General features: G+C 40.5%; 1 protein-coding gene across 1 annotated transcript in view; it reads left to right on the plus strand.

Moving 5' to 3' along the window:
• Positions 1–6,292: 6,292 nt before the first annotated feature.
• The window catches only part of ADARB2 (adenosine deaminase RNA specific B2 (inactive)), a 315,788-nt gene continuing 304,948 nt past the window's right edge, over positions 6,293–17,132 (plus strand). The window contains exon 1 of the mRNA XM_032982641.1: positions 6,293–6,642. Coding sequence (XP_032838532.1) covers positions 6,543–6,642 — 100 coding nt within the window. The 5' untranslated portion in view covers positions 6,293–6,542. The remainder of the gene's footprint in view (positions 6,643–17,132) is intronic.

Consider the following 17,132-nt stretch of genomic DNA (forward strand, 5'->3'; position numbering starts at 1 on the left):
ATAGAATCTAACCAGGGGTTAATGTAATTTAATATATTTTTCTTATACTGATTATTATACCTTAGTATCAGCCACTGTCACTAACAAGGTCAGTGACTAGTGCTGGAGGTCTAAAGGAAAAGGCTGTAATACTAAACATATGTATGTCTGCAAATGTAAACTTTAGTCAAATTATATTTCTATAATAACTTCTTTAAACTCTAACACATTGCATTACTGAAATAATGCTGGACAATAACTATGCTGTAGTATTTTTCACTACTGCCTTATTTCTCTACAATGCAGTTACTGCATGATTACTCTATAAAACATTTTTAGAGTCCCAGAGAAGTTGGTTAAGGTTTCTCATGACATAGGTTAGCAGCATTCATTTTAGAAGACGGTAGAGTCTTTCATCAAAAACTTTGCAAATCTTTGTAAACCGCATGGCTACTAGGTGGAGAATTTACTCATCACTTAATTTTTGGAAGATGGCCAAACTGGAAAGATTAGAGTGAAAAGTATATTATATGCAAGCAGGCCCTGGTCATTTTAACTCTCCTTAATCCTCCGCAGTAAGTATTTGCGTCTGTATTTTACTGATGAAAAAGCTGTCAGCATAGAGAAATTAAGGTCTTAATTTTTAAGTCTGGTCACTGTTTTGGACAATCCTCTTCTCAGATGCCAGATTTCCCAGCCTGAGGCGCTACGTGATGAAGACGATGCTGCTGTTCAATCCCTTGGGAATTCCTTGCAGCTGTCCACCCAGAGATGAGCTGGGGACCCACCAGTAACACTTGTCCCACCGAGGGCTGATCGGGTGCCCCTCTCCTCTGCCCATGGGTGCTGCCGGAGCTGGGCAGCCCTGGTCTGTGCCACTGCCCTCGGTTGGTGCCGGGATGTGCACCAGGCAAACAAGGCTGCAGCTCCTTGCTCTGCACAGCCACACTGCAGCATGGGGAACTTCCCCTCAGCAGATTGATTGGTTTAAATGGTTTATTCAAATGATGTGGAGGGACAAAAATTACTTTTCAGTATTTCAATATCAGAGAGTGAATATTTAGTAATTTAAAAATAATAATAAGTAGCTGTTATACCTTGATGCATTTTCAAGTGCTTAAAGAAAAAGTGTACTTGATTACATTGCTGCATATTGGGATACCGGGGCACAGAAAGAAACCTGGTCAGTGGGAGCCTTACAGAAGGTCTATGAACAAGTTAAACCCACATGAACAAAGTGACCATGACCATTCTGGACCAGGACTGAAACACTTGAAGGCAGAATGAGGTTTCAGACATCCTTGCTTTGGGGACACTTTCATTCCATATTTTGGTTTAGTTTATTACAAACACAGGAAACATTATAAAAATCCACACTGTTTCTGGTGATGAGCTCTTTCTCTACTCCTCTCAAGAGTCAGAGCTGCTGAGTTATGTTTTAATATGCCCATACAAACATCTTTCAGGAAGTTTTGTTTCATCCCCAGTGATTGCTGCTGGTTTGTGTGACATATACAGACTTACTAATTATAATGATTTGCAGTCTTTGGCATCTAGGTATTTTTCCCATTAAAGAGAGTATTGTCTGAGCAGCTTTGAAATGTTTACCTCATGCTCATCAGGGAGTTGGACATTGCTTATTGCTGGCATGTTGCGCAGTGTACCCCCATCAGAGTAGATATGAGGCCTGGAAGAAATGAAGGGAAGAGGGGGAGCTTTGCCCATGGGAGATGAAACTTGGCTGCTGTGGCTTTCCAATAGCAGAGAGAGTATTGCATCCCAAATTCCTTCGGTTCTGTTGCAGTTTAATGAAGGGGCAAAATCCTTTTAGCATTGCCTTAACCTCCTGCTATCCAATACCACAGTGTTACCCAGCCTAGGTTATTTCATGTGCAAGAATATGCAAAGCAGACAGGAGGACCTGTCTGCAGTAAGGCATTTTTCTGGCAAACTTGATACACTGAATATGGATCCATACCCTCACTGCTTCATCACCAACCTGTGATGTTTGGCCCCAAAGCTAAAGTGGCTTTTGCTGCAAATAGCCACACTGACAGCTCCTTGTAAGTAGGGCAGGAGTGGATTAGTGCAGGCATTTAGTGGCAGAGCACTCTGGAGTCTCACCTGCGCAGCCACACGATTGCACTCATGTCCTGCTTTAACACCCTTGAGCATCTTTTATCTTCCAAATTCTAAAGACCTTATTTTTTTCTCTACATACACAGGCAGAAAGCAGCAAAAGCAAGCAGAAATAGGGTGGTGCAGATGGGAGAAAAACAGAGTGGCTTCTTCATCCCTTTCCCCTCTCAGGAGCCTATAGGACATGCCTGCTCCCAAGCAGTAAATTAGAAACGTCTCCACCATTGCCCGCTGCTCTCAGTATCCACAGCTCCTTAGGGAAGGGACAGCACAGCTGGAAACTGGAGAATACGGCATCCAGATGGCCTCTTCTTCAAGGGTTTGTGCATATTCTGGGAAGCACAGAGTCTGGAGTTTGCTTCTCCCACTTGCTGATCAGCAGGACCCTTTTGCTCTGGGAGGAGCATCCCCTGCAAATGCTGCAGCACTCCTGTGCAGAACCTCTGGTACATCTTATACACTCAACCTCATTTTACATATTTGCATTTCAGTAAGCATAATGTAGCATTTTTAAAAAAAAAAATATTTCACCTGCAACTTCTGTAATAACATGTAATTGAAAATCAAGTTACTCTAAATTTCAAAAAACAGAGGGACAAAGGAAAAATGGATTTCATATCTATTCTACTTCATCTAAACTTGTTTGTACAGAAAAAGTACTGGCCACCCATAATACTCATGGGCTTAGCATTCAGATTTGGACAATTTTTGCTACGATTTGTTCCTGAAGTTGCTCAGCTGAAATGCTTAACTGAAATAAGGGTGGGCTGCTTTTTTTCTTCAGCCATTTTAATTCTTTTCCATTTCTGCTGATTACTAAATCTATATTGCTTAGGCATGGAAATTTAAATGGTAATATGTAATTAAGGTGTGCAACCTGACATCCAGTTTCACACTCTCTTTCCCCATCATGCTCTCGTAGTCACCATCAGTCTTCCAGTTAAGAAACTATTTGGACTGCCCTTCAGCTTTCCTCTTCTGAGAGAACCTGAATGAAGTGAATTGTCACAAATCCTGCAAAGCTTGAACTCCCTGCTTGTGTACCTCCAATGCTGAGAGAGACCTGTCTATCACAAAAACAGGCATACAGGTTTTGATGTACTGGCTGGGATCAGTAGTTGTGATGGGTCACGAGATGAGTCACAGCTCTCCATACAGCATAGGGGAGAATCTTTCACATCAGGACTCACACCTTATCTGTCTGATTCACCTAGGCCCGAGTAGGTGGCTGTGCATTGGTGTGGTGTGCATTTCTTCGCAGGCTGTAAGTCAAGGTGTGTGAAGTTACTGCCTTTAGAACAGCTGGAAATCCTTCAGCCTGAAGATAATAAACATAACAATCTCCATGGAGATAGGAAAAGTCCTAAGCTGCTTTACTTAACAAAAAGGAGCATGAAATACCATTAACAATCACTACCAGGGCATTCAGGAACAGCCATAATTTCTGTGGGGTGGTAAGACTATCAAGTGCAATGGCCATTAGGAGACATAAGCACATAACTAAGAGAGATGGTGTTATTTTAGAATTTAGCTTTTTTCCCCACCTCATTGATACTGGTTTTGTATTTCCTAGACTGAGTTTATGTCACTTTACCATAATGCTTGAGATCACGTACATGTTTGACTGGGAGGAAAGACAGAACCAATTGTGTGGGACTGGTAACCTTGTATTTAAGTTGAAAAAGAGGTGTTGAAAAAAGGAACATCACTGGGTGGAGAAGCTACTCCTTCCATTGTGGAGAACAAGAGGAATAAGCATAGCACATTTAAGGAATCCTATTGACTTTGTAGGAATCCTATTGACTTTGTAGCTGGGTAGTATAAAAAAGGACTGCTCTTCTCCATTCCTCGTGGCCAAGGGGAGACCTTCCACCAGCATGACTTAAGCTGTCTTCATGCCTTCACCAATCCTGAAACCAGTCTAGCTCAGCTACCAGTATAGCTCAGCTGTTGCTAACGTTGGCTTGCTGATACTTTCTCATAACTGTGCCTCAAACTGAAAAGCAGTGCATTGTTAGCACTGAATCGTAGTTTTGGAGAATTGATGGCTTTTCAGGCTGGCTGGGTAGCATGACTTCTCTAGGGACTGGCAATGCCAGTCTATCTTTTTAACACCTCAGATTCCAGTTGTTTTGAGAATAAAACAAAATATTATCAGAAAGAAAGTACTCAGAAACTTTAATGAATGTGTTGAGCTTGAAGCTACTCCTAAAAATGAATGAGTGTCCTGGGATACTAATTTTCTTTCTAATTGGATCTCGCTTCTCTTTTAGATCCCTCATGGATAGAGCACAGATTGGTACTGAAGCATAGAAGACACTTTTCTAAATCTGGCTTCTAAATTGAGTAACTTAAATTCCAGACTGGTCAGAAGTTTGATGCGCAGTTCAAGGTGCAGTTGTGTTTCACAGTAGCATTACTACTTCGCACACAACTACAGGTTTTTGCCACATTAATACATGGAGGTCAGCGGTGCACAGGACAACAGAAACCACAAGGAAAAGGAGAGAAAGGTTAAAGGCTGAAGGCTCAAGCTAAAAACAAAAAGTAGTGATTGTCTCTCCAGTTTCCCACAGACATGTTTTTCTCCCTGAAATAAACAGAAGCTTTTTAAAGAGATGTTTATTTAAGCTCTGTAGTGGTTCAAAGGTTTGATTCTTTTGGGTGATGTGTATGTTGTAAAAAGCCCTGCCAGTAACCTGTAAAAGCTCTGCATGTAAAAACCTACTTCCATGCAGGGCTTTCTGAGTTACATCTGACATCTGAGCCACAGTGGTCTAAATTCACGGGGTCTTCTACCTTAGCTGTTAAGGTAGGGGCAGGCAGTTTCCCACCCTGTGCTTTGTGCTGTGTCACATAGCTAAAATTGAGGGTACACAGGGCCTTCCCATATGCGACCTGCTCCTTGGAGGATAGGGTCCAAGACGTGACATCTTGGCACGCCTGTGTCATCTGAATCCTGGTTTAATGAGTACTTTTTAGAGACTTTACAGAAATATTTTTATTTAATTTAAAAATCTGTGTAATGTGTAGCTCTGCCTTGTTCAAAACTGACAGACATCTAAACCAACCAAACAGAGTTTCTAATAGCTGGGAGAGTTGCAGTGGAAGTGCTTATCAGCAGGAGCTGGGTAACCTACATTCCAACAAGAAGAAGTTTTAGATTAAAGCGGTTCTGATAAACAGGGTTTTACTGTGTCTCCTCCAGCTGACTACAAATGTAGTAGGCACTAATGATGACATTAATTATTTAGCATAATTTTTTCTTGATATTCTTCCATTTTCCATTCACTGCCTAGGTTTCCAGATATGTATTTTTAAGTTAGATAATAGCTAAGGAGGATAGAGCACAGAAGCAGTAGGTCCCTTGTAACTTAAAACAGTGTCTTATCTGTTGCATACCTTGGATTTTTGTAATGAACTTGTAATGCTTTGTAGTCAAGCTTTTCAGAGGAATGCTGTTGTCATCTTTCCTCTCTGTAAAAGTCCCTCTGCTCCCGACACTTTAATTGCACAGTTGCCTAAATGAGGCAATGCAGAGTGTTAATGTACGAGTCTCAGCAACAACACACTCCTCTTTTCACCGAGCTTTTGCCCTTGATCGTGAATTTAGCAGAGCACGTACCTTAAAAATAACTAGAGATTCAAGGGGAATCACTACACTTAGCCTCTTGCATTAGGTTTGTGGAAACAGGGATCCTTCCGTAGTAACTCATACTCTTTCCCTGGGAATAATAAGCACTGCAATTAGTGAACTAGTTAATAAGTGTTTGGTTAGGGAGGACAGCAGCAGCATTCCTCTGTCTCTGGAAGCAGAGTGTTCAGTGTCCACACGGTCTAAAGCGAAAAGAGGGGGGAAAAAAAAAAAAAAAAAAAAAAAAAAAACAGAAAAAAGAAAAGGCTTGAAATCCTGCCTGCAGCTTCCCTTCTTGCAAGCTGCCCCTCTGGCTTCTCGCAGACGAGGCGGCAGGATGTTTTTATTCCCTCCGGGGCCATTCTCCCTCGCTCTCTCCCGGGAGCCGAGCAGAGCCGGCAGCCCAGGGGGAGCGGAGTTTGGGGGCGAGGGCTGGCGGAGCTGATGTCAGCGCAGGGCGGCGGGAGCCATTGGGCTGCGGGAGACTTTGCAGCAGCAAATCCGCCCCCCTCGCCCCCCCTCCACCCCCGCACCGTTGGCTTCAAAGCGGCCGGTGCCCGGCAACTCGCAGAGGTGCAAAAAGTGGGTGCGGGGCCGGCAGAGCCGCCCCCGGGCATCGCCCCGGCCGGGCCCGGCACGTCGGGGCGGAGGCGCGACCGCTCGCCGCCACGCTGGGCAGCGCCGAGCCGCCAGCCCTACCCACCGCGCTATAAAAGCCGCCTCCAGAAAGAGGAGAAACTCCGCGGGAGGAAAACATCTCGACGCGGTGCTGTTTCGCTGAAGTACGGGCATGACATCCGTCCTGGGCAGCAGCAGGGCGTCGGGAGGGCCGAGCGGGCAGCTGAAATGCAAGTCCAAGAGAAGGAGGAGGAGGAGATCAAAGAGGAAAGGTAAGATAAATTTAATTTTTTTTTTTTTTTTTTTTTTAGTCCCCCTCTCTCTCTGCCTGTCTCCCGCACACACGCCCCGGCAGACACCTCGGCTGCTCCTGTTTTTATTGTCTGTGCATGGCGCACGCCGGCACCGGCCCTGCCGCTGCCCCGACGGGCGGTGCGGGGCGGGCGGTGCTTTCCCCGCCGCGCCGCTCTGCCCCCCGCGGGGCCCGCCCGGGGCCGCCGCTCTCCCCCCGCGGCCGGGGAGCCTTTGCTCTGCTCTGCTCTCCTCCTCTCTTTGTTTTGGGCCGAGGCTGAACGCCGCGGGGGTGCCGGCGGGCGGGGGCTCGGCGGGCCCCGTCCGAGGCAGCGCGGTGCGGCGGAGCTGTCCCGGGGGCTGCTGCCAGCCCGGCCCCGCTGCCCCCCGCTGCCCGCGGGCAGGACGCGGCCCCGGCGGGGCGGAGCGCGCTGCGGAGCCTCCCGGGGCAGCACGCAGCTCCCGGCCGGCGGGCTGCGCCCCACAAACTGCCTCTTTTTCTTTTTTTCTCCTTTTTTTTTTTTTCTTTTTTTTTAAGGGCCACCGAGTTTTGCTCTTTTGGTGCCGTTCCCCTTCCCTAAGCAAACCTCTGTTAGGAAGGCGCTAATTGCCTTAAGCATGAAAAGTGAAGCTACAGGATGTCATTGCGAACAGGGAATATGCCCTACATAAAAGCTCTTCTCAAGGCTGTCCTGTTTTCCCCTGTAGAGGGGATGACACACTACTGCCTGGTTTTTGAGGTTTTGCCTGAAAAAGCTGAAGTTAACAGACTGTGAATACTTTAAAGTAAAATGAACTGATACGGGAAGCAGAGTGCCAGAGATGCCCAGCTGCAACGCATTTGATTGCAGAGATGCTAACTCCAGGTGTTTATCTAAGCAGTAATCATCTAACCTGTAATTGACGTCGTTATGAGGGACTAACACAAGTTTTAGTCAGCTAGCTTGTCAGCTCAAGCTGATGCTCTGTTATTTCTTCTTCTGATTCTAGAGAACCCAATTTGTAGGTGCCATTAGCTAAGTGTCTTTTAATTATCGATTACGTTAAAGCTAGGAGGCACGGCATTTGATAACTTTTTAGAAAGGTGTCAAAGCAGACTTTGTATAGTAAGTAGTAAAAACCGGTCAGATGTTAAATGCTAGACTGTATCATTTCATTGTCACTGTTTCAACTTTCATGTTTGAACTCTCTACACTCAGAATCGTAGTAACAAATAGTGACCTGCGCACAAGTAAAAACAACAGACGTGCAGATACATCGGGACTTCAGTAGGTGTGTAACCCGGAGTTGTCACTCCGGATCTGTATCGTGCTGTAACATCTGGTAACAAAGGCTGTGTTACACGTTTCATTACAGAATATATTTTAAAATACTAAGCAAAGGGAAAGCTCCCACACTCAGTCTCTTTCACTCTGTACTTAAGTTGTGCTCTGCAGACTTCTTTATGCTGTTTTTGTTCTAGCAAAACTACTTTTCTAGGGAATTACAAACTTAGCCTAGCTTTAGCTACCCTGTGCTTGGCCAAGATAAGACTAATACATTAATCTATGCAATGGAGAAAAGATGCTTTGTTATAAAGGTAAATTATAAGTATTCATTTTCTTTTGAATAAGCAGACAGAAGTGAAGGTATTTCAGTAAGACTTTTCTGGTGCATCCATTGTTGCTCTATGTTTTGCCAAAATAAGGTAGAAGTTGAATATCTTAAAAGACCACAATAACTTGCTAAACAACTTGGTAGATGACAGCAATTTGCTGAATACACAGCTGGAGGTTGAAGGCATTCTAGAAAGTGCTTGGCTGACCAATATCAGTAACAACTGCACTTTAAGAGTTTTGTGGTTTTTTTTTTTATTTATTCCTCCAAATGTGTTATTGTAACCACTTTCCAAATGATGTAGTTGGTTAGTATTCTAATTATAGGGAACAAAGCTTGTGTTCATATGATTTTGATTTTCTTTTCTATATCATCACAGTATATATTCATAAAAATACACATTCCTCTAAATATATACTAGCAAAAAATGCCTGTAACTTAAGGCATGCCCAGTATAAAACCTGTTGGACTTTACTATTATTCTAGTTTATTTACTTCCTGTATATTTATGTGGAATTTTTGATGGTATCTAATGCAAAGGTGTTGTTTAACAAACTGGCTATCCTGGAAACTAGTGAAGAAAATGTGTATTAGGCTCATAAATGACTGCATCTTTGTGAGAATTAATGGGGGCTTCACTATTTTGCAGGTTTGATCTGTTTAACAGATTGTGAAAAATCTTTGTAGAGAGTTACACCAAAGACACTTGCCTTTAACTGTTCTCCAGCACATATTTTGTTCTCTATAGCAAAAATATTTTTAGTACAGGCTTTGAAGTGTGTAACTATGCACATATGTTTACGCATACGCACACAGAGATACCTATAGGCACGTGCAGACAAAGAAATTCACTCTAGTCTTAAATTTAAGTATTAATCACAGTAAGGAAAATAAATCATCTGTCACATCCCCATCCCGTAAGGAGATGGACTCAACAAATTTTATATACAACTTAATATATTTTATTATATGTTACATATGAACTGTGCTTAAAACCAGGCTGAGAAATTGTCTGATAGAATATCTAGGAATGTGTACTAGTAAAAGTAAACATTATTGTCTAATAGCATTGGTTTTCCCCCTCTGATTTCCTTTCCATGTTTTCAGTCATATTTTTGTCCTGGTTAGTGTGAATTATAAATTAGTGTGTCTGGTGGATATAACACTTTGCTCCATTTCTTTTATACCTGGATGCTCTGTTTTGGGAGTTTCCTGGGGGCAGAAAGCAAGTTCAAGCAAGGAAAGCAAACAACGTTCTCTGAATAGCTAAATTTCCCTGTGTATTTAGGCTAAAAAACAATAAACGTGCTGAAAGAGACAGAATTTCCATATATGCAAATCACTGAAAAGTGTAGGACACTGAGTGCGATTCCAGTGTACAATGGCATTGTCCAGTAATTAATTTGCATGCTTCTTGTTTTTATGCTTATGAAATCCAGCAACCCTTTCAGTATAAAGATCCTACCTTGAAGACTTAACATTTAATGTCTATGCAATGAATATCACATCACAAGCATACATTTGTGCAGAGATTTCATTCAGTTCTACACTACGTGCAAAAAGTGTATTAAAAAGATAAAATGTAGCTATGCATAGCCATTTCTTAAATTAGTATATGTAGGAATATTTTCATTGTCATTTAGAAAATAAGTATGTTAAATCCCAGTGGCAAGAAAATATTTTAATTTCTCAAAGACCTAAGGAAAAATACAGATGCTTGCCAGATTATCTGCGTACTAATTTTGTGTAAAAGTAGTAATAGGTATTTTTTTCTCTCTCCCTGTTTGCTTGTTTTGGGTTTTTTTTAATCTATGTGTGTACAAGGACCAGTGGTTAGAAAACTATGCCTAATGATTTAGAGAAATACAGTTTAAATTTTTAAGGCTTTATAGGAAGCTGCTGGATTTGTGGGTTCTTGTGTTTTCTTCAGGGCTCTGGAATATGGCAGAGAACTAGCAGAATTCAGCACAGTGACCTCAGCATGGTTTGTGCAGATTTCATAGCCTGTGGTATAGATTTTGAAAAGGCGGCTTGTTTTCTGAGATAAATGATTACAAGTAGACCAAACAAAAGCAGAATTGCCGTTTGCTGATAATACTAAAAAGGCCACACTTCAGTAGCCTCTGGCAACTTCTTAGAAATCAACATATAGAAAGTAAGCATGAAATGGGTGATTAGAGATATGCCTCTTCTTTTTTCTAGTATAACACAACAAATAAGCTACCTTGCTTGTAATTCTGTTTTATAGAGCTAGTGATTAAAGTTAATTACTGGAAACAGGAGGGAATCGGGTATCCCTGAAAGCCATGGTTAAGGTTGCTGCTGATACAATGGGACGCAAAATAAAAGTTGACAGAATAAACTAGAAAGGGGCAGCAAGTGAGTGAGAGAAGCATAGTGATTGTGAAATGAAATTCCATGAAAAATTAATGAAATAGAAAGATTGTGCTGAGGACAGAGGGAGGAAACCAGCTTGGTTCTTCATCATCCTGCAATGCCAAAGTAATAAATGAGCATGTTTCATCTTGGCGAGGTTCAGGGACAAAACTCCTTCCCCACAACAGAATTGCGTCGTGCTTCAAGATGTGTTCCGCTTATCTCTCCCCCTGACGGCTCAAGAGGAAGGGACTGGATTTGGTGATAAAATTAAATTGATTAAACCTTTATCCATCATCTAATTTGGTACCTTTATTTTTTCTTTTCTTTTTTACTATTACCTCCAATTTCTAGTGATCCGTGTAATGACAGCAATTTGAGATAGCATCAAGGACATTAGCTACAATGACTGAACTTAAATTTAGAATAAAAATATGGGATTCATGAGTCCATATCTAAATAGCAGACGATTAGGTTATAGCAGAGTTGTATCTTCCTAGCAACAGCACGTAAGTGTGAGGACAATAAAATGGCGCATTTTACTTTGAGATAAAACAAAATATTTCAACTTTGCTTCAAAGTATTAATTATGTAAGTAGAAAAAGGACTAATATAAATATTGACCATATCTGGCATGAACAATGACATATATAGCTATTTTTACCTTTTTGAACACAGAAATTGTCAGATGTTTCGCTTTCTTCAGTGGTGATGCAAAGGCATAGAAAAGCTAGTGGCAAAGTATCATACTGCTGGAAATTGTTTCATATAGCTTAAAATTTTGTTGCTTCTCCGTGGTGATTTGGGTAGCGAAATTCTCCAGTAAGGTGAGAGCATTGCTTACAAATTCTAGTTTAAATGATATTAATGGAGTTTATAAAATACTTAACGGCAGCCCTTTCTGAAATGATACCCTACAAATGGAAAACACTGCACTAAAAATTAAAGGTCAGATGAAATTGCCTTGTGAAATATCAAAGCTACTAAAGGTCTGTGCAAACTGTTTTCTTAGGTTCTTTTAATGTCCTTTAGGTTGGCAAGTTGCATTTAAAAAGTGAACATTAGAGTATCTGTCTGATCTCTGTTAATTGTACTACTTTTGAATTACTGCTGTCCAATATTGTATAGGTTTTGCAAGTAGTAATGAACCTGAATTGATCCCTGTGTTCACAGCTAACTATCTCTACAACCTTTCAGCCAGTTTACAGTTTTTTCTATGTAAACTATTAGCTATCCAGACAAAAAAAAAAAAAAGCTGATATGTATCAGTAGATAGATCATTCTCAAGGCATCTGGGATGAACTTGATGTTTTCTGAATAAAACAGTGCAGTTTGCCTGCAAATTATGTAAGTTCCAATAGTAAAATAAAGTGCTTACCTTCCTGCTCTAGCTGACCTTTGTTCCCCGCTGTATGAATTTGAAACAAAGCAGCCAACACAGAGCAGTTTTAATAGCATATTGTGATATGTAATATATTAAAAAGACCACTTTGTTAACTGGCGGAAGCAGCTTGTCAACCCATACTAATAGGCAACCCTCCCTGAGTCCTAAAATAACCAAATTTAATGCTTTAACAGAAAGCATTAAATGGATGGTGTTATCATTGTTGTTCAGTCAGTCTAGAATGTCTCAGTTCTTACAGTGGGTTTGAAATATGAAGATGTATTTTTGGGCCCTGAGTTAACAATACACACTCAAGACTAAGGACTAGACATCTCTGTGGATGGTGTAATGAAAATCTCCGCTAAGTAAAGCATGATAACAAGGGAGCACAAAGCAGGGCAGAGTGCATGAAGAGCAGGATGGCTAATATTGAAGATATTACACTGTCATTAGTGAATGAAAGGTGTATTTTCACTGAGTATATTCTGTTTCATTCTAGCTGTTCTAGCTCCCAAATGTGTACTAGAAATAGTGAGGATTGAGACATACAGCAAAAGGGATTAGAGTTGTGTAAAATACCAGTAGAAGAAAATTTATAAGATTTATATTGTTTACTTTGGAGATAAAATTAAGAAAGAATACAGTAAAAATTATATTAAAGGGAAGATGATAAAGAAGGTAAACAGGCTACTTCGATTTATTCCTGATTTTTTTTTTTTTTTTTTTTAATTTACCAAGACAGAGGCCTTTATGGAAACAGAATTTCAGCATGTTTAATAGGAGTGAAAGACTCTTTCTGTTAAGACAGTACGTAGCTGCCCTGGGGAATACATACATTCAAGGTGAGGGAAAAAAAAACTGTACATGTGTAAGGAGTTGAAGTATTTGACTAGCTCAGCTGAGACATGCTAAAAAGTTTGCTGCTCACTTCAGTGAATGCAGACTTTGACTTTAGGTAGAATACATTAAGAAGGATTTTTTTTTTTTTTTTTAATATGACATATGACATTTTTTCAGGAAATTATCTGACTCCTGACTTACTTGGATTAGGTGGAAAGGTGATCTGTAGGCGGTTTAATCGCTCCTGTTCACTGTGAGGCTGTTTGCACTCTCCTCTGTTCTCACAGCTGAAGCTGTAGCGCAGCGGCTCAGGAGGGGCCTTTCTGCTCGCCTTCGCGGTGGTGACAGTGCGCATCCCTCCGCCCGTGTGCCTCCCAAAACCGGGAACGCAGCTGCGAGGAAGGCAGGCGCATTTCCTTGGAATATTTCTGACAGCTTTTTAAGTCGGCTTCCTCTCTGTTTCCACTCCACGCCCTACATGATGTATGTAAAAATAGACTGAAATTGAGACTGATTCCGAGCCTCTTACTTGGATGCTGTGGTGAGGTTAGGAGGATAACAATAAAAATGAATACACCTCTCCCTTTCTTATTCCCTTGGAAAAGGAAACAAAAAGGTGGGATAAAAGGGGGTGAAAACAAAGTTTACAAACACATAAGCAGAAAAAAAGACAGTTACTGGCATCGACTGATAGTGTGTCATCATCACATTAATATTATGTAGTAGGGGATTACACCTGCAAACCATAGTCTGTCTTTGAAAGCGTTCCTTCTGGGTTACGGTTTGGTCCCAACGCTGTACCAACTATTGCATCTGATTCTGGAGTTGTGCCACTTCTGAGTGCTGTTTCTGAAACCTGCCGTACAGGATGGTGGCATTTTATGTGCTGTTTGGGACTGAGGAATGAGCAGTAAGTAGATCTCTGCAAAATACTTTAACATAGTGTGGTATTTTTTTCCCCCATTTTTACATCTTCTGTGGTCCTTATAAGAGAAATTGTGCTCAAAATTATTAGCAGAGTCACGTTTCTCTAACTGCTAATGAAACACCAGTATAAAGAGTCAAAGCTGCTGCGAAGTATGGGAAGAAAGAAGTAGAATTTGACAGATATTTTATCTCCATCTCCATAGAGAGGGATTTACACACAACTAATTTTATGCAATTGCCTGCTTCTTACTACTTCCCAGACTGTGAAATGGCTATTTATTCCTTAAATAGTGGGGTTTAACAAATGTAAAATGATGACTATCAAGCCAACGGTAATAATGTATTACCTTTGTATAAGGCCTGATGCTGCTGCCCCTACTTACAGTAAAATTTAAATTGAAACTTCTCAGTATGAGTCAGGGTGGCAGAACTGTGCTGCTATACACATATGTGTCTGTGCCTTTATATATATGTACATATACACATTTTCATATGAAATATAAACTTTTGCTTCAGCTGTGTAGCGGTATTGAATGAATGACTATAATAAACTCCAAGTTATATTAGACAAAGGGTCTTAAAGCCTGTAAGATTCTAAAAAATATTTACATGAGGGATTTTTAAATTACACTGAAATATTTTGTTTAGAGATGTAAAAGTAAAATGCATTTGTATAATTTGTGTGCTTAAACACATCCATCCATTCATGCTGTATGAATTCATAATTTTAAAAATACATAAATAAACATTCTCATAGGATTTGTGTATGATCTCCCTCTGTGTAATACTGACAGTCTTACAATCTACAAAAGCACAACTGCGTAAGGATTATAAGATTTAATTTTTTTAGAGTGAGAAATAAATAAATGAAAGAAACTTTATAAACCAGATTTTTTTAGAATATTTCTATGTTCTATTTTTGTAGGTATGTTTTTTGCGTTGCTAATTCAGAATGGTTGAGACAGATGCCTATGCAGGAGCCTGTAATAACTCATGTCAGGAAACCCCAAACCTTTACTAAAAATGTGGATTTGGTCTTAAGTTTCTTTGTGTGCTGATCTGTCTCCAGCTGAATTTTACGGAACTGACATAACTGGGAGCAGAAGCCAACCCTGAGCTTGTGCTCCATTTTGCATCCATGCCAGCCGCCCTGCCACAAACCGCTAGGCAAAATGCCTATGGATTCTTGAACAATATTTAACTACAATTAACTTTCATTAGCTGATTTCCATGTTGTAATTTCTCTCCCTCATGCCGATCATGAATTGCTATTTACGTCTCCGTATGAATGGTGACTTTGGGAAGCGAGGGGCAGAGCTGCAGTGGTCTGCGTTGCCTCCATTGTTGAGCAGCGCAGACAGTAATTAAATTGGATCTCAGGTCTTGCTGCTTATGGATTTAGGAGTTTAAAAGAAAGTACAAAAAAGGAATGTTCTCTAATATCACTGACAGCAGGTCTCCTCCAGCTGCAACTGCTGCAAAGATTATTGATTGATCTGTGCTTATAATTTATTTATGCTAAAGCATCTGATGTGTGTCTGTAAAATCTGTTGCTTCTAAAATCAAATTACTTGACTTGTTTTCAATTCAGGTTTATAATGACCAGTTCTTACAGAGGTTGTTTTACCCAGTGTTGTGCCACAAGGCCCATTTTTTGTGCCTTCAGCTGAAATCCATGAGCAAAAGTCATTTGATGATTCTATTTTTTTAAAGAAAAAGGATTCACACAGTGAAACTTTTAGATTTCACGCACAGGAATAAGAGGGAATGTACGGTATTCAAACATAAATGTGAAGCATTTCAGTTCTGCCAGAACAAGTCAAAAGATAGTCTTGCTAAGTTAACTTACACCCTGCCAATAATACTTTTTAAATGAAACTTTAGCTCTGCATTCATTTTGCTTTTTTAAAAAAATATATGAAGAGAAGAATTTTGGAATGTTTGCATGTTATAGTGCAAGGTGTAAACTATAAGATAAAATCAGGCACTAAGGCATAAACAATGCCTGCTACCAGGAGATAGTTATTAGGTATCAAAAAAAAAAAAAAATGGTGATTTTTGAAAGTGTACATGGGTTTTGATTAGTCAAAAATGAAATAGCCTTTTGCAGTTTAGAAATGTGGTTTGTAATAGGAGTAGTTTAACAGAACACTGCTTTATGGATTGGTTAGCCCAGGCACATTTTTAAGCAGGTGATACATTCTGCTTAAATGGGGTAAGAAACCATAGACAAAGAAATCTGGCAGATTTTCCTGAAGGCTACCGGTGAATTCCTTATTAAATTTATATGTTTATGATGTGAGGCACATTAGATTATTTTTCCCTGCCAGTGACTAAGATCATCCTTCTCTTTGGATAATTCCAACTCATCCCAGCCAGCAAGGATTCTTATGGCCGAGAGTTAATAAAAACGCATCAATGTAATCATACCAGGTATATGCTCAAAGTTTGTATGAAAAGTTATTAACTTTCACAGACAGAGGCGCCCCATTCCCCCACTTTACAGAGAGGGAAACTGAGTCAGAGCAGTTAATAAATCTGTTGCAGATATAATTAGCAAGAGGTAGGAATCCAGGAGTCTGTCGCTCCGGTTTCAATTTCTGGTTTGCACCTATCTTTTCTGTAGCTGCATCACATCTGTAGTTGCATCGCATCACTGGGGTTTATCACGGCGAGGTCCCCGTGTGACATGGCAGGTCCCTGCGAGCGCGGCTCATTCCCAGGCGGACGGCGTGCCACGCTGCACGCCGGCAGTCGGTGCTCACAGGCTGGAGCAGGTGTAATCCCTGCCTGCAAGGCAGCCTGCTACGTCTGTTTGCAAAGCAGTTCTGCCTGGTGGTGTTGGAAAGAGGGCTTATTATTTATTTATCTATTTTGTATGTAAACAAATGCATGGGATCAAACTCTTCCTTGGTGTTAAATCACATTTGCTCTTCAGTTCCTTGAGGGCTTTCTGACTTTTCCCACAATGGCTTGTTAAACATGCTGAGGGCAAGGTTTCTGTGTAGCCAAGTTTACATTTAAAAGAGGACTCTTTTTTCAGTATTAACAGCACATTGCTGACAACTCTGTAGAATAACTATATTTTTACAACATACATTACTTTAGTTCAGATGCTATGAGAATTTGCTTATGGAATTGATGGATACTGTTACAGATTTTCTTTTTTTTTTTTTTTTTAAAAAAAAAAACAAAACGAAATTTCTCCTTTTAGATGAATCACTTAATTTGGTAGGACTAAATATTATCTAAATTTTATAACTTTTATTTCCATTAAAAATCTTAGTGACAGTACCTACATTTGTGTCTTGCCTATAGTTCATCAATTTTGTATATGCATGTGCTTCT

The sequence above is a fragment of the Tyto alba genome, unplaced genomic scaffold (genome assembly GCF_018691265.1).
Source record: "Tyto alba isolate M040663 unplaced genomic scaffold, T.alba_DEE_v4.0 Super-Scaffold_38, whole genome shotgun sequence".
Taxonomy (NCBI): Eukaryota; Metazoa; Chordata; class Aves; order Strigiformes; family Tytonidae; genus Tyto; species Tyto alba.